This window comes from Adiantum capillus-veneris, chromosome 26 (assembly GCF_014529385.1).
Source record: "Adiantum capillus-veneris isolate H3 chromosome 26, ASM1452938v2, whole genome shotgun sequence".
In the NCBI taxonomy this organism is placed as follows: Eukaryota; Viridiplantae; Streptophyta; class Polypodiopsida; order Polypodiales; family Pteridaceae; genus Adiantum; species Adiantum capillus-veneris.
In genome coordinates this window covers 51,079,299-51,099,743 of record NC_140956.1, presented here as the reverse complement: position 1 = coordinate 51,099,743, position 20,445 = coordinate 51,079,299, and the positions used below count along the sequence as shown (strand labels likewise).

Here is a 20,445-nt window from a genome sequence, read left to right as displayed (position 1 = left end):
TGACAATGGCTCTTAGCCATTGTGGCGTATAGCCCTTCTGTCAATAACAAATTTGTGTTCAATCGACGAACCGATGAAGACTAATTTGAGTGGCATCTTGACCATTCCTAGCCTGAGAGCACCTCGGCTCAGGCTGACTCACGAGCAAAACTTGTATCAAGAAGCTTCTTAGAAAGTTTTCATTATTCTTTGAGAGAAAGAAGAAAGAGAGAGAGAAAGAGAGCGTGTTGGGTTGAGGAACTTTCTTTAAGTTGCTGGAGTGTGTACCCAATCTGTGTGCTCTTACGCATCTTATGCCTGGTGTGCAGCGTATCCTATAAATATGCAATAGTTTGTCTGTATGACGCTTTCATCGTCAAGAGAGGTGACACAAGTCAAACCTTGACCCATTGACCTTCTATGGGGTCGTGACTGTATGAGGACGACTTGAATAGGGCACTTTGCCTATGAATCAAGTCCGAGTTGTAGGTTCCTTTTAGTGGTGTTATAGCGGAAGCGTAAACCAAAAGGTAGTGGAATTCAATCCACCTAGCTAGCATGCCTTACATGTAGAGTGGAAAGCCCTTGGCAGGAGTGACGGTTCAAACGTGAGAGCCAAAACCACTAGTGCCTTGCACAGTCTCTACGGGTAGGGATACAGGAGAACTGAACGTTGTCACACATAAAATTTGTGGAGATATTCTTATTTTACCATCGTCTTAAACTTATGTGCCAAAGCCCGTGATTCCAAATAATTGACCATTATCATAGCGTAAGAGAGAAGCCTTGCTTCGTGTAAAACTATCAAAGCACTTTGCTTTGCATAGTAACAATAGTTTCCAATTAAAAGTGGAAACATGGAAAAATTGAAAATCGTCTAACTGGGTCATTTGGATGTAACCTGTTGCCTGGAAATTTCGAAGAAAAACTCGTTTGAATCTAGCTCCTAGCCAATTCTGCTACATGAGAGAGAGTTGTAGTGTGTATCATATACGCTCTCAGGTATCGTTTACGCCCGTCTGACATGTAATGAAATATCTTGCAAGCATAGTGTCAAATCCCTTCCAAGTTGGTATGCTCATAGCATATGCCAAACACGGGAAGTCTCAATAAAAATGTGTCAATTATGGAAGCCGTGTTTCACATAAGTACTTCGATGCTCATTAGTGAAACAGATGCGGTTGGTAACCTACAAACATCATGGCAAAAGCGAATCGACTTTGTCGAACACTTTTAGCTAAATGACCATGTCGGAATTGCTTAAAGAAAGAAAACATTATGCATTATATATTGACTGAATATGCTATACTAAGCAAGGTATTGTATCATATGCAACTAACCAAAAAGGGTTATCTGAAGGGAAAATAACCTCTAAAGAGCATGCAAGAAATTGATCGACTACTTAGCCGCAAAATCCATCCAAAGACCTAAGAATCCAGTACTTGGGGACAATGTTTCCGTTGATGTTGTCCCATACAATTGAAACATAACTTCTGCAATTTGGCTTTCTGAAAGTCTACTGTGGAAAGTCTCCTCTTTTCCACCTTGGCGAAGACTGGTTTGAAAACTGTCACAGGTGTAGATACGGTAGCCTGTAGGATGCACGAGATGACCAGCTCAGTAAGGTGATCCAGCTGTGTAGCAAGCAATTGGATGCGAACTGCAATTTGCGAAACCGTTCTTCAAATGTTTGAAATTCACATCGTGTCACGTACTCTTTTTCATCAATGAGATTACTAGTATCCTCCAAAATTTCAAGCACACTTTGAGGAGGAGAAGTAGATGCGGTTGAAGGAAGTTCAAAATCAAAAAGATGATTCTTGAAAAATTTTGTATCCAAAAAATCGAACGTGGTATCCATGATGATTGTGTGTGTTGCAAGCAAATAAGGAGAAATCTTGTAGCCGTATGATAAATCGGCGTCGCCAATAACTAGCCGTGCTAATTAGGTTCGTAATAGTAATGAAAAAGTAGAAAAGTGCCTTCAAAGTCAACTTGTGCTTAAACTGAAAAATATTCAACCCGAATCCCTTGGATTCGTGGTTGTCCCGCTAGCCGGTTGTTACAATCGCGTTGTATTCCAACAAGTGTCTCGTAGAACCCTTGCGAAGTAGCAAGGCTTGAAGACTTTGAAAAGATAACTGCAGAAAAATCCGGCTTGTCGATGGTGTTCCCAAGGAGTAGCAAACAGCCAACGCTTGCGGCACCTTGCCAAACCCCCCTAATCAACTCCATCGAGTATGCTAGTCCAAAGACCTATGGGCACTTGCCGCTTGCTTGCGGCACCTTGCCAAAACTCCCCGAATAAGCTCCATCGAGTACGCTGGTTCTTAGACCTGTGGGCACTCGCCCTTAATGAAATTAACTCCTAAGGCCAAGGGCCTTAGGCGCCTCAATGTGAACCCAAAGCTTCACAGAAGCCATGGCGGCCGTGCAGGTAGCGCACGAGCAAAAACAGGGTGAGGCCGAGCGATGTGCTGCAAGCCGGGCTCCGCGCCTGAGTCGAGAAACCCTCCTACAGCCTTTGCGCTCCTATTGAGCCCGCCCTCGACGGCTTTCCTGCACCTCGACCCGGCGAGCTTCTCCTTCCCAAGCCCCCCTGCACACGGGTTAGCCTTGTTTCGTCTTCAACCTTGACTAAGCGGCCATGCCCGCCTCCAACTCTCGGCAAAACTCGCCCTTTGGTTGCATGAGCATGCTAAAAGTGGAGGTCCACGACCCACTGTGCCTAGAATAGATTGTAGCTTTGATACCAGTGAAAGGCCCCTAGTGTGACTGCCTAGGAATGAACCTCCCATTAAATAGCCCCTTGGGTCTCATTCCCTATCCACACTTGCAGCCGGCCCCTTGGGCCTAGTCCTTGACCAGCGGGCATTGCCCTTGGCATGTCAATCCCCCTAGTCTCAAGGGCTCGCCCCCTCCTTGTAGGGATTGATTTGACTTTTCAAGCTCATGCCTAGCTTAAGCATGCACCTTAGTTATCAACCATGGCATGCACTTTAATCATCAAGCACCTCAAGCATAGGTCTAGCTTAACCTAAGGTCTAAGGACTTTTACACAAACCTTTGGAGGTCTTTAATGAAGCTAACCCTAAGGTCTTTAAGCTCCATTCTAGCATTGCTCTTTGACAAACCATCTCTCATTTGAATTTTGGACCCTTGACTCTGGCCCGTGTTTAGATAAATCCATAAGCACATGTCCATATTCTAGCCCTTGTTCCCGTTCTCCCGCATTAAATGATCAGTTTAATATGAGAAAACCATTTGGGTTGGTTAGATGTTAGATTTTATGACACACAAAACCAAAAAAAAAGTGGGCTTTATCTTCCCCTTTTAGTTCAAAAAGTGGGCTTTATCTTCCCCTTTTAGTTCTATTCCACCCATAACACATGCAAGCCCCGACCCCCTTTTACTCGAGTTCTCAACTCTCAACCTACTCTAGCGAGCTTGCAAGTGCAAGGGAGCGAGGGGGGGGGGGGGGGGGGGGGGGGGATCCCTCTCCTTATCATTTAAAAAGAGTCAGCCATTTTTGACCGTCCACTCCCGTGAGAACCGGGTACCATAGTGCCAACGACAAGCGCCCACAGAGTGGCATCGTCGGAGGCAACTCATCCACCCAAGTAACGTCTCCCTTGGGATTATTCCACGCTCGTAGTGCTCTTGCCCATGAGCAATGTGAGAGGAACCTCTGTAGTCATGCAGCTTCAACAAGCTCTTCTCCACCAGTGGGACGATAACGAGGCGTGCATGCTCTTATATTTATACATTACTTCTTAAGCCACAGTTTTTGCGTATGAGACTTACCTATCTGCCATGTGGCAGTTCGTAGGGGAGTCACCTTCTTTATACTAAAAAAAACCCATTTAAATGACCCCCTTGAATACTTTGTACATAGCTCCTCTAATTTGAATCCTAATGGGTCTACGTGCCGATTATACGGAATCTGTGCAGATACCTTTTCTAAGTAAAACCTCTTAAAGCATCTCTAAAGATTCTGCATAATGAGACCAGCTTCGAAATTGGGCACGCCTACTTGCAATAAAGCCCGGCAAAGCCTCAATTCCAACGCCCGCATCAATTTCGATATAAAAATCTTCTCATTCATCATGCATTGAACCAAATTTGCACGTATCCCATTACTTCAAAACCCCGGCAAGGTCTGGGGTCGGAGGGCTGAGAATCTTGGCCCTCCATTTGCACTCAATTATTAGCCATAGTTTGAGCGTGGGCTGGCAAATGTACGACGCATCAACGACCAAAAAATCTAGACCTGCTCTATCGAGTCACACCGAATAGTTGCGTGCCAAGTCAGCACAAAGAAGAGGAAGGAGCGCATGTCCGCACCTGAGAGCTATGCTCATCCAATGCCTAAGAGCCACCTCAACACACGTAATATATCTAGGGGATGTAGTCTTGCACATTGCATATGAGCTCCTACGCCTATTCTCGGTCACTTATGCACATGCACTGCTGGCCACTATTGCACCTCGTCTCTTAGCAAGTGAGTGTTGGCCCCCCTCCCCCGGACCCTTGACTATCGGGAATGGTCCCTGAGTGACCGTTCCCTACAATAATGTTCCCACCAATGGCTCCTGGCCTCCACTGGCCGCCATGCGATCGCGATATTACAGGGAATGGTCACTCAATGACCATTCCCTACACCATAAAAGCCTCATACTCCACCATTTTTACCCGATCCGTAGGCAAAAAAGCCACGACACTAAGTGACATGGCCGTGCACGTGGGGGTGGGTAAGGGGATCGACGGCACAGAAGGGTGGCGGGCATCTCGAGGTGGGTAAGCCCCCCAAAAAAATAGCGGCACAGGTGAGGAGACCGGATTGGAACCCACAACTTCACACCCCAACGCCTTTTAAGGCTTGAGCTAACTTCGCCCATCCGCACACATGTGAAAACAATGCCATTTTACATGGTTTTATAGATGATAAACGTGGATTTGCCTAGAACTAAACCCAGACAGGCCCCCTGTCCGAGTTTAGTTCTAAGCCGGGTTTAGTTTTAATAAGGAATTTACACGAGCTTCCCATCCATTGATCCCCTCACCCCGCCCTCTTAAATGCTCCGTGTCATTTAGTCCTGAGGGCAAAAAAGCCCATTTGGATCCTGAACGTGACGTACATCATTGAGGTACCAAAGTTAACCCACAAACTAGAAATACCATCAAGCATCACATCAACTTAGTGCACTTCTAGATTTCTCAAAGCTATAAATCATCAATAACTTGAGCTTATACCATATGAGCCTAGGAGAACACCCAAAACGATGATTGACTTTGAATCCCATGCATCCAACCCTTTTGTCTGTGTAAAAAGACCCATCATTTGTAGCCACACAAGTGGCAAACACATTGATTGCCAAATCTGTTCCAAATTTGGCAAAATTGCATAAATGGTTCCCATTCCCTTGAATTGTTGTTTGTGAGGTAAATGACGGGCATTTTGAGAATTTTGGAAAAATTGAAGAGGCATTCTGGGAATTTGGTTATTATGGGAATTTCTGAAATTTGAGGGGTAAATAGGGAATGACCACAAATTTCAGGAAATTTTCCATTTACCACATAACATTGAGAAAAGTTAAAGATAGGGCGATGGAACAAGTTTTTTTGTTTTTTTCAAACTTATTTAAAAATGAAAACCAAGATGGACACTGCGAACATGCCTTCACGTCATACATGAGAGAGAGAGAGAGAGAGAGAGAGAGAGAGCGAGAGGATGGTCTATCGACGGCTTTATCTTACCATCAGAAAAGAGGTGATGTGTTCGTAGGCACTTTAGCATTGTTTAAAAATCTTTACAATAGAAAATAATACTATATTTGTGTGGTATGCAAGCCGTCTTAGCTCAGCCGGTAGAGCGCGTGGCTTTTAACCACGTGGTCGTGGGTTCGATTCCCACAGACGGCGGCAGTACTTCACATCAGGAAATTTTTTATTTACAGTTTTTTGCCTTCTCTTCTGTTACAAGAATGGCATCTTGACAGCGACATTCATGACTGCTTTGTCATCTTGGTTATGGGTTTCTCTTGTTCATGTCCATTATATTCGACTTCCACAGTCATTTGATTTGACCATGTACATTTCTCTTATGTTGTTGGGGATAAATTGCTCAAGAGGTGTCAGCACCGGGTTTCTGGCTGAGAGAGACCATCTGTGCCCACAATGCAACACAACATAAACAATACGATTACACATTACGAGGCAAGAAGAAAAGAGAGCATAATAGTTGCATTTGTGCTTTGTAGATTGCGTAGCAATGTACAATGAGAAAGGAGCATAAAGATGACTTTTTCTATTGGGAACTCAAGGAGAGGAGGAGGCACTGGTGAGGAAGGTGAAAGCTCGGGAATATGTATGCTACAATTGTGGGCAGGTAAAGGTGGAAAGTCAATCTCCATAGCAAAGTGTGGGATATCAACTTGGGTGTTCGGCAATCAATATGTTGTGTTCGTAGGTAGTGAAGCTTTGTGTTATAAATTTTTGGTTAAGGATAGAGCACTATTCAAACAAGGAGAAAAGTCACAATGGCCTACACAAGAGTGTGCTTGACCCACTATTGTTCAATATTATAGAACTAGGAAAAAAAAATGCCCTAACAAAAGGCCTACATATACAAACAAGCAATAGGAAGAAAAGAAGTTCGCCCTCATTAACTTGCCATGTGTCACTAATCGACAAGCTTTATCCAACAGTCCACAATTGCCCCCATGCCTTATGTAGGCCTTTGCCTCTAGATTAGATTGCGACTCGAAATCTTCACAAGACTTTGCCATGTAAAGAGTTGTCTTTCTTGTTTTTGAAAGGGAGAATGGAGAAATTGCCCTTCCTATACCAAGGGACAACTATTAAAGAACTCATTTTGTGAGAATCCATGATCCAATGACTTCACTAGAGGCTTGATACTTAGTTTGTCATGTGGTTAGTTATGGGCAGCTTAGAGACTATCTGAAGACTTTTCTTAATGTGGGAGTCTCCTATTAAAATTGTGGATATCTCCCTGTCTTGAGGACCTTTTTCAAAGCTCATTTTGAGTCATCAGATCAAGCAAATGAGTTCCTAGTAAAGAGTCCTTTGGACTTGAGGAGAGCTCTCTGCTACATTTTCTTATGTATGCGATAGGTCGGCCTGCACTATCCAGTCATTTACAGCCACGCAAGTTACAAGCTCTTCCCTTCGCCATCGATTCAACAACCTAGTCTCCTTCCAGAGCTTTGTTGCTTCTCTCATGAGGATTCATGAGGATCCTCCTCGCTTCATCTCTCTCCCACTAGATAGCTCTAATAGAAATGAGATTCCTCTTGTTGTGCTAATGACACAGTGTATATAAGGACAATTTTTGTCTTGTACTTGATACATTATATCTATTAGGAGATCTAAGAGGCTGAAAAACAAGTGTTTTTGGTATTATATGCGCATACAAGATGACAAATACATCATAGGGTAATGCCAACCGACGTGAAACAATTACAATTACATCATAGGGGTTACCCTATGATGTAATTGTATGTCATCTTATATGCCCTCAAAATGCATACATGATAGAAACTTTGAGAGAGAGAGAGAGAGAGATTCAAACAGGGTTCTGATATTGAAGAATTTTCCTCCTCTTTGAATCCATGGCAAGGATAAGATTTGTCTCCTTCGCTCATGACAGCATGAGGAGAGATTTCTTCATCTTTGAGTTGATTAGAATGCATATGTTACAAGATTTAAGAGACTTGAGAACGAAGAATTAGTCTGACTTGGTGTGATCGTATATTTTATGGATTCTGGGATCACATCTATGTGATGGTTGGCATATTTTGCGCACATGCGTGCAAGCGCGCGCACAGTCTTTAGTCTATTACAATGTGCTTGTATCCTTTTTCATTCTATAATTTGTCGGACGTTTAAATAAACACGAGGAGCACAATCTCCAAAATCTGACGAATTATAAAATGAAAGGATACAGATACATTGTAATAGACTAAAGATTGTGTGTGTGTGTGTGTGTGTGTGTGTGTGTGTGTGTGTGTGTGTGTGTGTGAGTGAGAGAGAGAGAGAGAGAGAGAGAGAGAGAGAGAAAGAGGAAGAAGAAGAAGAAGAGAATTTTAACGTCGTAGGAAACTATCCCAAGAGACCTTAAAGATCTATCCGACGAGGAGAGTTCAACTCAAGACTGTTATTCAAGAGGGAAAGGGGTGAGAGAGAGAGAGAGAGCCGACATGCTTCAGCTACACTGCTGAATGAGGACAGATTTTTGTAGGCTTCATGTAGCTGCTGGATTCTACACCAAGTTTGATGTTTGACCGGTCATATCTTATTATGGGATGTATCATGTGGTTTTATGTGTGTTTTATCCCACCTTCAACTGCAGTCATGTGCTACAATCACGTTCTTTACATTTATTCTTCTCTTGTTGTTGTATTTTGTCACCCATCAACTTTCCAAGTTGTGAGTAAAAGCTAACTACTTTGGGGTCGTTGCGGTACTTGTGTATGCTGTCTGCATTCCCTGCAATCTCTTGCACGGCAGCCATAACAACTGGATCTTCTAAGCCAGACTTGATGACCTCATTGTCCATGACATCTTGCACAATTTCTTTTGTGGGTTCTAACAAATCTGCAAAAAAACAATGCAAATAACCAAGTTAGATGTCAATGTGATACAATTACCTGCACCTGAACTCTAATGGGCACAACTTGATTATTTTTTTGTGATACCCGAGTCCTATTTATAGGACAAAAGTGGCCCTTGACCGGACATGGCTCAAGCGCACATCTTGGGGGGGGGGAGCGGGTGTTGGTTTGTGTTTGTTTGTTTGAATGATTAAGATATTCAAACTGTCTATAGTTTTTCCATGTAAGACAAACTCTTATCACTTCAATTGTCGAGCAATACTCACTTATCAACTCTTTGCGGGCTTTATCCCTGGGAGAATCATCCAATTTCACTTTTAGAATGTCTGCATAATTCCACTCAAACAAGGATCAAAAACTTATTCTCAATAATCTTTGAGGAGGTAGTAACACAACAGCAAACAATCCATCTGAGGCTCCAGAGGCATCACCCAAAGATGACCAGATAGATTACTTAAGTCAATAAAAACAAAGGTATTACATGAAGATATTAAACTAATTTATCTAGGGCTTCCACCAACATAGAGGTCTCACAAAAAGACACAACCAAAATGCATCTTTAAATGAGATTGACAAAGATTTGGAGTAATGATCAGAATACTCAAAAGGTATCCAAGCAACTTGGCTGCGTGCGTTAGGTTTTCAGCGATAAATTTGCACATGTAGCTACTAGCATGCACAAAATTAACATTCTCATGCAGTTCAACAATTAATAGCATTTATAGGGTTTCAAAGGAAGGAGTTATTTAGGATCTTTTGCTGTGAAGATATTGGTGTTCAATTGGAGACAGCTATTGGGCATAGCATGACCTCAGTCATCCAGTAACACACCAGCATCATATCTTTTTGGCAAAACTATTGAGTTCGATAGTTCAGCTGTAGATATCGAATTTTCTTTGGACACTTTTCGCATAGTCCATGATTGAACGACTTCTGCTGCTAAATTGACCATTTTCGTTTTTTTTTTCACAGTTTTCACGTTAATGAAATCAGAAATTAGAACTGGTAAGTTAGAAATGTAGATCTACGAGAATGAATGTGCTATAATGAACGGACATCTCTGATGCGTCATTTGATGGGTGACATAGAGCATCGCTAAAGAGTTGTTCCGTAAGTTCGGTGGATAGGAGACTATGAGCAATGGAAATTCTTGATGCGTCACATCAATAAGGGAATATTCCATGGTCTGAGTAGGAAATCCGGACTCGGGATGAGTAACACATCAGATGCAAGCGCTTTGAAGAAATGCAGATGCTTTCTGAGACGTGAGTTGCTTTTTGGAAAAGCAGATGCTCTCCCGTAAAGGAGTCTTATGTTGGCATTGCATCTGTGAGACCGCATCCAAGGATGCACGTGACAGTCAGTGTCTACTGAATTGGTTTATGGTCTCTGTCTCTTTTGCAGGCATAATTGAGGGCGATTACAATTCTTTCAAGAGGGGGGTTTGTCACAAACTGATGACGTGGCATACCCAGTGGAGTGCTAATGTGGCAGCTGACATGGCAGACAGTATGGACGTCTGCAAACAAAACTGACTCGCTAATGTGGCAACAGTACGGAACTCCACGATTTCCGCCGACTTGCTGACTTGGCAAAGTGTATGGACTTCCATGTTTTACACTGGCTGCTAACGTGGCCTGGCTGTACGGATTTCCACAATTGGAGCTGGTGCTTTTTCAGCCTTGGAAAGACCAGTTGCTTTTGAGATTAAAGTGCTTTTGAGTTTAATGCTTTTGGGGCCCTGCTTTTAGTAACCCTTGTAATCTATATAAGGACCCAAGGGGGCGCTTACTTCTCAGAGCATCTAGACGGAGAGTCTGAGAGCGAGCACCTGCGGGCAGTTGTACTTTGCTCAAAGATTAATATGAAAGAAATACCGAAAGGGGCGCCAGTCTTTAGGGCCCATCTCTCTTGGCATGGAACTACGCAAGGCCGTGGAAACTCTTAAATTTGTGAAGTGTTTTGAAGTGAATCTCTCCTGTGTCGCGACAGAATCTAGACTTGGGGTGTCCAAGTTTGTTACATACTTGGGGAGATACGTGGATCTACAGACACGTATCTACAGAAGTTTTGCATGAGGAGGAGGATGCAGACGAGCCTATTGCGGATGAGGATTGGGATGACATCCATGATCTCACGCCACCACTATAGACTAGTAGGCTAGTTGCTCTTGTGGTCCTTGAGCCTTGACATGATTCCATTTTGGCATGGCATCTATGTATTGAGCTCTTGAGTCCCTAGTGGCTAGTCTTGACTCTTAAGCCTCGACTCTTATCTTTTCTTTGAGTTCTCAGTGCTCACCTTTTTGTAGCACCTTGGCTGGCCCTATAAGCCACGCTTGAACGTACATCGTATAGTCATGGTCTTTTTGCTCCATCTTTCTGTCTATTGGACTCTTCGATCTTTGCACTTCCTAGATGATGTTATTTGTGATGCGCTTAGTATGTTATGAGGTGTCTCATTACAATTTACATCCGCAACCACTAACTCGCACAAGTGACGTTGCGACATGTTGAAATATGCCTAAACATGATTCTAATTGTGTAACAAGATGTTAGAAGCTTGGCTTATAGTTATTTACTAACTTATAGGCTATTTTGAGGCTGATTTCAGCGTTTTTTTGTGGACCGTTCTGGCGTTCCCGTTCCGATCTCCCCCTCCCCGTTCTAATACCGTTCCGGAGCCCCCCGGTCCCATTCCCGTTCCAAGTAACTTTGATTGGGATGGTTATCTTCACCACCAAGAAATTTGTGTGGCAACACCATAGATAAAGAAGATTATGGATGAAGTACATGCTTTCTCTTATGCGGGTCATCAAGATATTTCACCTACGACTATCATTAGAACGATATTTCTTCTGCCAAACCTAAAACTAGACATAGATCAATATGTCAAGGAACGCTTAGTTTGCCAAAAATGTGAAATACGATCAACACAAGACGCCTGGACTACTTCAACCGTTGTCATGCCATATAAACCTTGGGAGAGTATGCCATGGATTTTACTATAGATCTCCCTAAGACTCAGACTAGAAATGATGCAATATGGACCATGTGGACAGATTTATTAATTCGAGACGGATTGCAGAGCAGTTGTGCTCTGAGATCAAACTAGAGGACCACTGAATAGAGAGCTTGAAAAGGAAGGAAAGTATCATCGAGTTTGAGATCTGGTTCGTAGCGTGTGAATAGCATCCCACCTTTAATTCATGTGCTTGTATAAGATTCTCCCCGTAAATAAAGATACTCTTTAAGAGGGGGGACAGTCACAAGTTTGTGACGTGGCAGCATGGCACTGTAAGGAGGTTAGGGTTTTTAATTAAAACCTAACCCTACCTAACTTATTAAGAATGACCAAGTGACCTAAACCCTAACAAGCGAAGAAAAAGCGTAGTTGGCTAGAAAAATCAGTGCAAAAAGCGGACAACTGCTGACATGTCACCCTGCTAGAAATTTACAAAAACCTATTGATGTAGCAACAATGCACGGATGGCAAATTTTGACACGAGCTTTTGATCCGATGCTTTTAAGGCTCCCCTTTTATCACCCCTTGTACTGTCTATAAGAGCCCTTGGAGCCACTCTCTAGTACAGTATCGAGACGCAAAGTCACGGAGAGTTGGACCCTCGAGAGTTATACAACTTCAATTAAGAAATCAAGCAAGAAATACCAAAATGGGCACAAGTCTTTGGAGCCACTGCATCTGGAAGTGGAATGTAAGGGCCCTCCCCGTCTAGCACGACAAGTCGAAACCTTTAGGAGTCAGCAAAAGAAGTTTTTTTTGCCCAACCATTTTGGGTAAATTAAGAGGAACTTGAGAGTATCCCGTACCTAACCGTTGTAATACTACCAGTTAAATTTTTTTGCCGCGCAAGCTCGTTTAATCGATATGTAAGCTCGAACTCAATAAAAATTGTCCCAACGAACACTCAGGTTTTTAACAAGATTTAGTTGAGAATTTTTTTGCAAAAAGTAGTTCAAACTAGCATGACAATTGGACTTTCTTTAACTTAAAACAATTTAGATAAAGAAAAGAGAGTTTGGAACAACATTGGTAAAGAAAAATTCAACAAAGAGTAAAATATTTCACCTAAAAAGAATGATCATATTTAAGTAAATTCTTCCAAACTAATGTTAGGTTTAATGGCCATGTGGCCGACCGCCCATCACTACCTACTACTAACCTTAAGTGTACAGCTATACACTTTTGTGAGCCACTAACACTAAGTACAATGTGTATTGTGTCTTAGTGCATAAGATAGAGAAGAAAGAAACGGGGCACACAGTGTGTGTCGGCTCTCCCCCTCCAACCTGTGTGTGTGGCTATGGTGGTGTGTGTGTGAGCGTGCGTGCGTATTCCTCTTCCTCTTCCACTGTGCTCCCGGCTCCTCTCCTTCATCTGGTATCAAAGCTGTTTCATTCCCGAAATCGCTTCCGCGCGCCATCAAAAACCTCATTCGAGCTACGGTTCAGGAGCTGAATTTTTCAACCTTCCTTTGGTAGTTTGTGCTGCAGAGCTTCATTAGGCAGTTAACAGGTACCATTGTTACAGTCTCTTCCATCTACGAGAGCCCATGGCTCATTTGGGAGTGTGTAGCCTCTTTTGGAGTGGCCTCATACACATACATAGTGGGAGTTTGACAGCATTGTCTTCTTCAACTACAGGTACAGATACAGATACAGGTACAGGTACATAGAGCGGCTTGGTTAGCTTTCTCTGTGCTTTTCGGCTTCAATTTAGGCTTCGGGTCACAAGCTAAAAGTTTCAGTGCTTGCGATATTCTGGTTCCAATGGGAGCAATTTCGGCTACGGCATTGGGTCACAAGCTATAGGTTTTAGTGCTTACGATATTCTAGTTCCAGTGGGACCAATTTTTTATGCGTACATGCATATGTTGGCACTTTTGACAGTGTTTGAGCTCTTTTGAGAGCAGTTTGACTCCCCGCAAGGATATTTCTTTGCATGCACATGCTTTTGGCGCCTGTTTGAGCGTTGTGACAGACTTGTACGTCTGTGGATATTGCCATTGTACGCTTTTGTGGAGCCATCTTATGGCTAGGACGGCAATCCCGGGCATTTTTGAGACTTGGTCCGGATGATAGCCATTTCTAAGACTTGGCTATACGTTTTGCTGCATAATCTACGTGTTGAGTGTCGATAGCGTGAGGTTTTCATTGAGCTGGGGTATTCTCAAATGTGGAGATACCTTCGGTGATACAGGTAGCTGGAGCATCCCTTTTACGAGGCCTCGCCATAGAACATGTATAGAGTGGTATAGGTGCTTTTGACGCCAAGTTGACGGTCTATGGTCAGTTTGACGGTTTATGCGTCTCAGTTGATCTCTATACAGTGTGCTTTTGAGAGGCATTGCTCTCTTTTATGCTTTGTGAGTGACATACTTAGTCATTTTGTGTCGAATTTTGGTTTACATAGTCCCAAATACAAAGGAGACTGCCGAAATTTTCCCAGAATCTTTTGGTAGTTTTGTCACCATGTCTACTAGCAAAGACCGTGACATTTATCACATAAAGAAGTTTGATGGTACTAATTTTCAGCTTTGGAAGAACCAAATGCACGATGTGCTTGTCCAAAAGAAACAAAAGTTTCCTATTGCCTATGCGGCTAGAACTGAAGATATGCACATGACTTAGTTTCAGTGGGAGGAGCTTGATGCGCTATGCAGGTCTACGATTAGACTGCACCTTAGTGAGTCGGTGTACTTTTCAGTGTCAGAATGTGAGACTGCTCATGCTTTATGGCAGAAATTATGCGATACTTACGAAAAGGATACGGCTAGCAATAAGATTTTCCTCATGCGAAAACTTTTCAACCTTCGTATGAAGGAGTCAGCTAGCGTTGCCAGCCATATCAATGATTTTGATTCTCTTTTTGCTCAGATTCGTGCACAACGCATGACCATTGATGATGAGATGAAAGCAATCTTTTTGCTTTGTTCGTTGCCACCCTCTTAGGATATCTTTTGCACAGCTATTAGTAACTCTGCTCCTAATGGTATGCTAAAGTACGATGATGTTACTAGTGCACTTTTGTCAGAGAAGATGCATCGGAAAACCATGACTAGCTCGCATCATGGCGAAGCTCATTATGTGCAAAGGGATGGTAAGCAACGTAAGGGCCGTTCTTTGCAATGTGAATCCAAGAAAGAGGGCAATAGAGATGCATCAAAAGGTAGATCAAAGTCTCGTGGTCGCCGCAATGTTCAATGCCATTATTGTGATAAGTTTGGTCAAATAAAGAAGGATTGTTATGCTTGGAAGCGTGACAAAGAGAAGGACAAAGGTAAGGCAAAGATCATGATGATAAAGAGGAGAAACCAAAGAGGTCGGTTAAGATTGAAGAACTGAACATAGTTCAGGATGACAGTGATGTGCAAGATATTAATATGTTGACTGAAAATAATGATGTCTTTTATGATGCACAAAAAACTGTATCTTTGCAGATTTCTATGCCAGCTGAACTCTTTATTAGTGGTGAAGTATCCCATACATAAATTCTTGATTCGGATGCTTCGTTGCATGTCACACCTCATAGGCATTGGTTTACTACATACGAGAAAACCATTGGCTCTGTTACACTTGGTGACAGTTACTCTTGTGACATTGTTGACGTAGGTGACATTGCCATGGTTATGGAAAATGGGGTGAAGTTTATAATCCATAATGTGCGTCATGTTCCAGCCTTGACACGCAATTTGATTTCGGTTGGACATCTTGATGACTTAGGTTACAAAGTCACTTTTTATCAGCAGTCTTGGCGTGTTGCGAAGGGTCATTTTATTATAGCCCACGATTCTAAAGTTGGTTCACTTTATCCTCTTTATGTATCTGATAAAAACGATATTCTTTCTGTAACCGAGTTGCCAACCGTTGCTTTGTGGCATAGCCAGTTAAGACATATGTCAAAGAAGGGAATAGAGACACTCTCGTTTGGGCTACTTACCGTCTTTGTCATTTTCTGATTTTCCCTTTTGTGAGCACTGTCAATACGGAAAGCAAACACGGACACATCGTACACATTCTTTTGACAAAGAAAGAAAACCCTTAGAGCTTGTGCATAGTGATTTATGTGGGCCTATGCCTTCTAAATCCCACGATGGTGCGTCCTCTTATGTTACATTCATTGACGATGCAACACGACATGTTTGGGTCTAAGCCATGAAGTCTAAATATGAGACCTTTTCTTGCTTCAAGAAGTTCTTATCTAGTGTTGAAACTCGGTCTGAACATAAGTTGAAAGCTTTGCGCTTAGACAATGGTGGATAATATGTCTCCAAAGATTTTACAGACTTCTGTTCAAGTAGGGGAATTAAGCGTGAGTTTACAGCTTCTTCTACCCCTGCACAAAATGGTGTTGCGGAACGAATGAATAGGACCATCCAAGAGCGGATTACGTCTATGCTATTACAGGCTAATTTACCGCAAGCATTTTGGGCTGAAGTATTATACACAGCCGTGTACTTGATCAATAGATCACCACATGCTTCATTACGGTTTCGTGTACCTTTGGAGTTATGGTCAGGACATAAATTTTCTTATGAAAAACTCCGCACATTTGGTTGTAAAGCTTATGCACATGTACCCAAGGAGTTGCGTGCTAAGCTAGATCCTAAGTTTAGGAAATGCATCTTCATTGGCTATGGTGTAGATGGTCAATTTGGCTATCGTTTATGGGATCCGGAAAGTCAATCAGTGATCCGTAGCAGTGATGTTGTCTTTAATGAGACTAAGATGCATAGACAGCCAGTGAAAGAGGTTGAATTCCGGAAAGTGACATTTTTCGATGTATCACCTCCTGTCCAGACAGCTCCCGAGCCACTTACTACACAGGCTAGTACGAGTTCTGATCAACCGCAGAGAGCTCAAAGAGTCTCACATCCGCCATAACATTTTATTCCAAGCATGGATTTTGTTTTCTGACAAATAGTGGTGAGCCTTCTTGTTACAAAGAGGCTATGCTAGCCAATGATAAGGTTCAGTGGGAACATGCTATGAAGAGGGAGTTGTCTAGTATTGCAAAGAACAAAACATGGGAACTTGTTCCATTGCCAAAAGATAGGAAAGCATTGCCTTGTAAATGGGTTAACAAGAAGAAGATTGACAATTACAAAGCTCGTTTAGTGGCCAAAGGTTTCAAGCAAGAATATGGTGTCGATTTCCAGGAAATCTTTTCTCCATTGGTCAAGATGACCACACTGAGAATGTTGCTTGCTTTGGTTGCCACTGAAGTTATGGAGCTTGATCGAATGGATATCATTACAGCTTTCTTACATAGTGATCTCGAGGAAGAGATTTTATATGCAGCAACCTGAAAGGTTTGTGCTAAAGGGCAAGGAACATTGGTCTGAAAGCTTTTGAAAAGTCTCTATGGCTTGAAGCAATCATCCAAACAATGGTATCAAAAGTTTGATGCATTTATGCGTTCCCTAGGCTATAAGCGCAGTAATGAGGATCCATGTCTTTACGTGAAAAGACAACCCAATGGACAGCTTATTATGCTTATCCTTTATATAGATGACATGCCTATTGTTGGTCATTCCAAGAAGGACATTGCTGATTTGAAAACCAAGCTGAAAAGTCAATTTGACATGAAAGATTTGGGTGAAGCCAATCACATTTTGGGTATGCGCATTTCTCATGACCGTAAGAAGAGGTTGTTGTACCTTTCTCAAAAAGAGTATGTGCACAAGGTTCTTGATCGTTTCAACATGCAGAAAGGGAAGGCTTTGAGTACTCCATTGCCTGCATATTTGAAACTTAGCAAGAACGACTGTCCCAAATTTGCTGAGGAAAAAGCTGCAATGGCTAAGGTTTCTTATGCTTCAGCTTGTGGTAGTCTCATGTATGCCATGGTGGCTACAAGACCTGACATTGCACATGCAGTGGAAGTTGTCAGCAGATTTATGTATAACCCTGGTAAAAAGCATTGGGATGCTGTCAAGTCGATACTCAGATACTTGAGTGGCACTGCAGATAGACATTTATGCTATGGTCGTAAAGAGTCAGGGATTTGTAGACAGTGATTATGCAGGCTGTGTTGACAGTCGTAAATCGACAACAGGTTGGATTTACACATTTGTTGGTTCTGCTATTTCTTGGAGATCCGTTCTTCAAGACTGTACATGTATTTCTACCATAGAGGCAGAGTGTTGCATTAAGTGAGGCATGCAAAGAACTATTTGGCTTGCTCGCCTAGTGAAAGATCTTGGATTGAAGCAGTGTACACAAGTTCTTCATTGTGACAGTCAAAGTGCTATTGCCTTGGCTAACAATCTAGTGTTTCATTCCAGAACGGAACACATTGATGTGTGTTATCACTTCAGTCGTTAATGCCCTGGCAAAGAAGAGCCTTGGTTTAGTGAAGATTTCTACGTCGGAGAGCACAACGGATGCACTCACTAAAAGTCTCTCCAGCTATTAGTTTCAGCACTATCGTGAGTTGATGGGCATTGAGTCCATTCTTGTGGTCTCCCACATTGACCATCAAGTGGGAGAATGTTAGGTTTAATGGCCATGTGGCCCAAGGTGGTACCAAACGTACTGTACATGGCGTATATGTACGTACTGTACATTGTTCCGTACAAGAAAAAAATTTATGTACGTAAAAATACGTACTCTTGTTAAAAAAACTCAATTCACCAACCTTTCTAGGACATTGCTGATAAAAAACAAGAGGGACCAACAACTTTTAAAGAGATTTATAGACATGTTTTACAAAACAACCACATACTGTGTAGCTACTGCAAGAGACTTCAAAGTTTAGACAACATTCATAATTGAGCAAGCATATTAAAGCTCAAATGATCACCCATAAGTCAGCAAAAATGCATCAAAAACCCTCAGCCATGCTTATCTTCCAAAAAGAAAATTTTTAAAAAGTGCCTTGTACGGATAGATCTATACCATACGGATCGTACAATATGTCTGTACGGTATGGAACGGATCCGTACTTACGTTTTGATCCTACCTTGATGTGGCTGACCACCCATCACTAACTACTACTAACCCTAAGTGTACAGCTATACACTTGTGTGAGCCACTAACAGTAAGTACAATGTGTATTGTGCCTTAGTGCATAAGATAGAGAAGAAAAAAAGAGGGCACACACTGTGTGTCTGCTCTCCCCCTCCAACCTGTGTGTGTGGCTATGGTGGTGTGTGTGTGTGTGTGCGTGCGTATTCCTCTTCCTCTACCGCTGTGCTCCCGGCTCCTCTTCTTCAACTAACAATACTCTAAGACTTGAGATAAGCCTCCGATAACAATGTTTATACAAAAGGCATGTGTTCTTCCTCATCAACAATACCTTCCGTAGCATGGTCACAAAAACAAGTTTCACTTGCAAAGCAAATATTAAGACATTGATCTAAAGCTATAATTCGATTTGATATTGCTATCCCGAGCTCCTTAGTGTGAAGTGATCTTGCATACAGACCCCCACGTGGTTATCTTCTAATGGGAAGAAACTCTATCAGTTAAAAGACATCACGAAAACCAAATGGGTACGTTCTCATCACACTGTAGTATCAGAGTCCCAACGATAAAACTTCAATAACCGTCGCCAATCAAATATTATCACGAAAATGGTTCCAATTCCAAATGGTCACCTTGGTGATATTATTACGAAAATGGTTTCAATCCCAAAAAGTCACCTTCGTGATATTACGACTTGTCTTTCATACAGTTTTAGCAGCTTCAGAATTGAGGAAAAAGAAATTGCGCATATATTTCCAAACAAGTACTTACTAAGGGAACCGTATTTCGATCACAAATAAGATGGAGAAAAAAACAAACCTCTAGAACGCTTTTGATCACCGAAAAACGAGCTTTTGATTGTTACTTCCAAAGGTCCGAAGAGATTATGTGAGAAAGGTTAAAAAGGGTAACAAAATTACTCTTAGAAATTAAGAAACAAGAAGGGCATTCAAAGCTTATAAAGAAAAAATGGTATCTTGTTAAAGAAGCCAAATTGCTTATCCTAACCGCCTTTTCTTTTTGATATATTAAGATCTCGAGCTGAAGAAAGCTCTTTCTTTTGATTTCATAAGGGGTCTACTTCGGATCATCTACTGTAAACCACGGGCATAAGAAATGGTACTATCTATTATCTGTGCATCATAACTTTCGTCCTAAATTAATTTAACTTAAGCAAGATCTATTCATGTGCATTTCTCGCATGATTGTATTGAAGAAAGATAATAAGTGGGAAGAAAGATAATAATTCAAAAGTGAGATAATGAGTGGGAAGAAAGAAAACTTCTTGATGTTTATAGGATAAAGACACGTGGAATTTCTCTATTAACTTCATTGATATTTATCTCAAATGAAGAAAATAAAGACATGTGGAATTCCATTAACTTCATAACTAATGGTACTTATCTACTAATTTTGAAATTGAGAATTACTTCAGTCTTCTCCATTCACTCACTCGCTCATAATTTTTACATAAATGGAAAGAAGATAAGCTTCTTCCAAACCTTTTTTCTCTCAATTACTATCTTCGTCCTCTTCTTTCATAAGCTACAAACTTCTTAAGAGTTAATATCTTAAGAGCCTCTCTCTTTTAAGCTCCATAGCCACCAAGTTTTAAAGTAAATCGTATGAGCATCCTATTTGTCCAAAATATAAACTTTGTGTATATGTGTAAATGGACTTCAAGAGGAGGCAATAAAGCAACCATAACAAATTTCTACAAACACAACAAACTAATGAAATTCAAATGGCCAAAACTTCTATACCAAAGTTTTTCTACTAAGATAGCCTTTGAATCAAAAAATGTATATGCTAAATCTTCTACAGATTTCTTGTTAGCATTGAGC

General features: G+C 41.7%; 1 protein-coding gene and 1 non-coding gene across 4 annotated transcripts in view; one reads left to right on the top strand and one right to left on the bottom strand.

Annotated features, from left to right (window-relative positions):
* The first annotated feature begins 5,828 nt into the window (after positions 1 to 5,828).
* Positions 5,829 to 5,901, top strand: TRNAK-UUU (transfer RNA lysine (anticodon UUU)). The gene has a single exon. It is a non-coding gene; the product is annotated as a tRNA-Lys (tRNA).
* A 2,160-nt stretch (positions 5,902 to 8,061) lies between these two features.
* The window catches only part of LOC147423438 (uncharacterized), a 37,383-nt gene continuing 24,999 nt past the window's right edge, over positions 8,062 to 20,445 (bottom strand). For 2 of the 3 annotated variants that reach the window (XM_086502173.1, XM_086502172.1), the window contains exons 4-5: positions 8,879 to 8,938; positions 8,062 to 8,595 (exon numbers count right to left, since the gene is read on the bottom strand). In XM_086502173.1, the coding sequence (XP_086358299.1) occupies positions 8,351 to 8,595; positions 8,879 to 8,938 (305 nt within the window). In that variant the 3' untranslated portion in view covers positions 8,062 to 8,350. The remainder of the gene's footprint in view (positions 8,596 to 8,878; positions 8,939 to 20,445) is intronic. The other variant, XM_086502174.1, reaches the window with a different exon arrangement.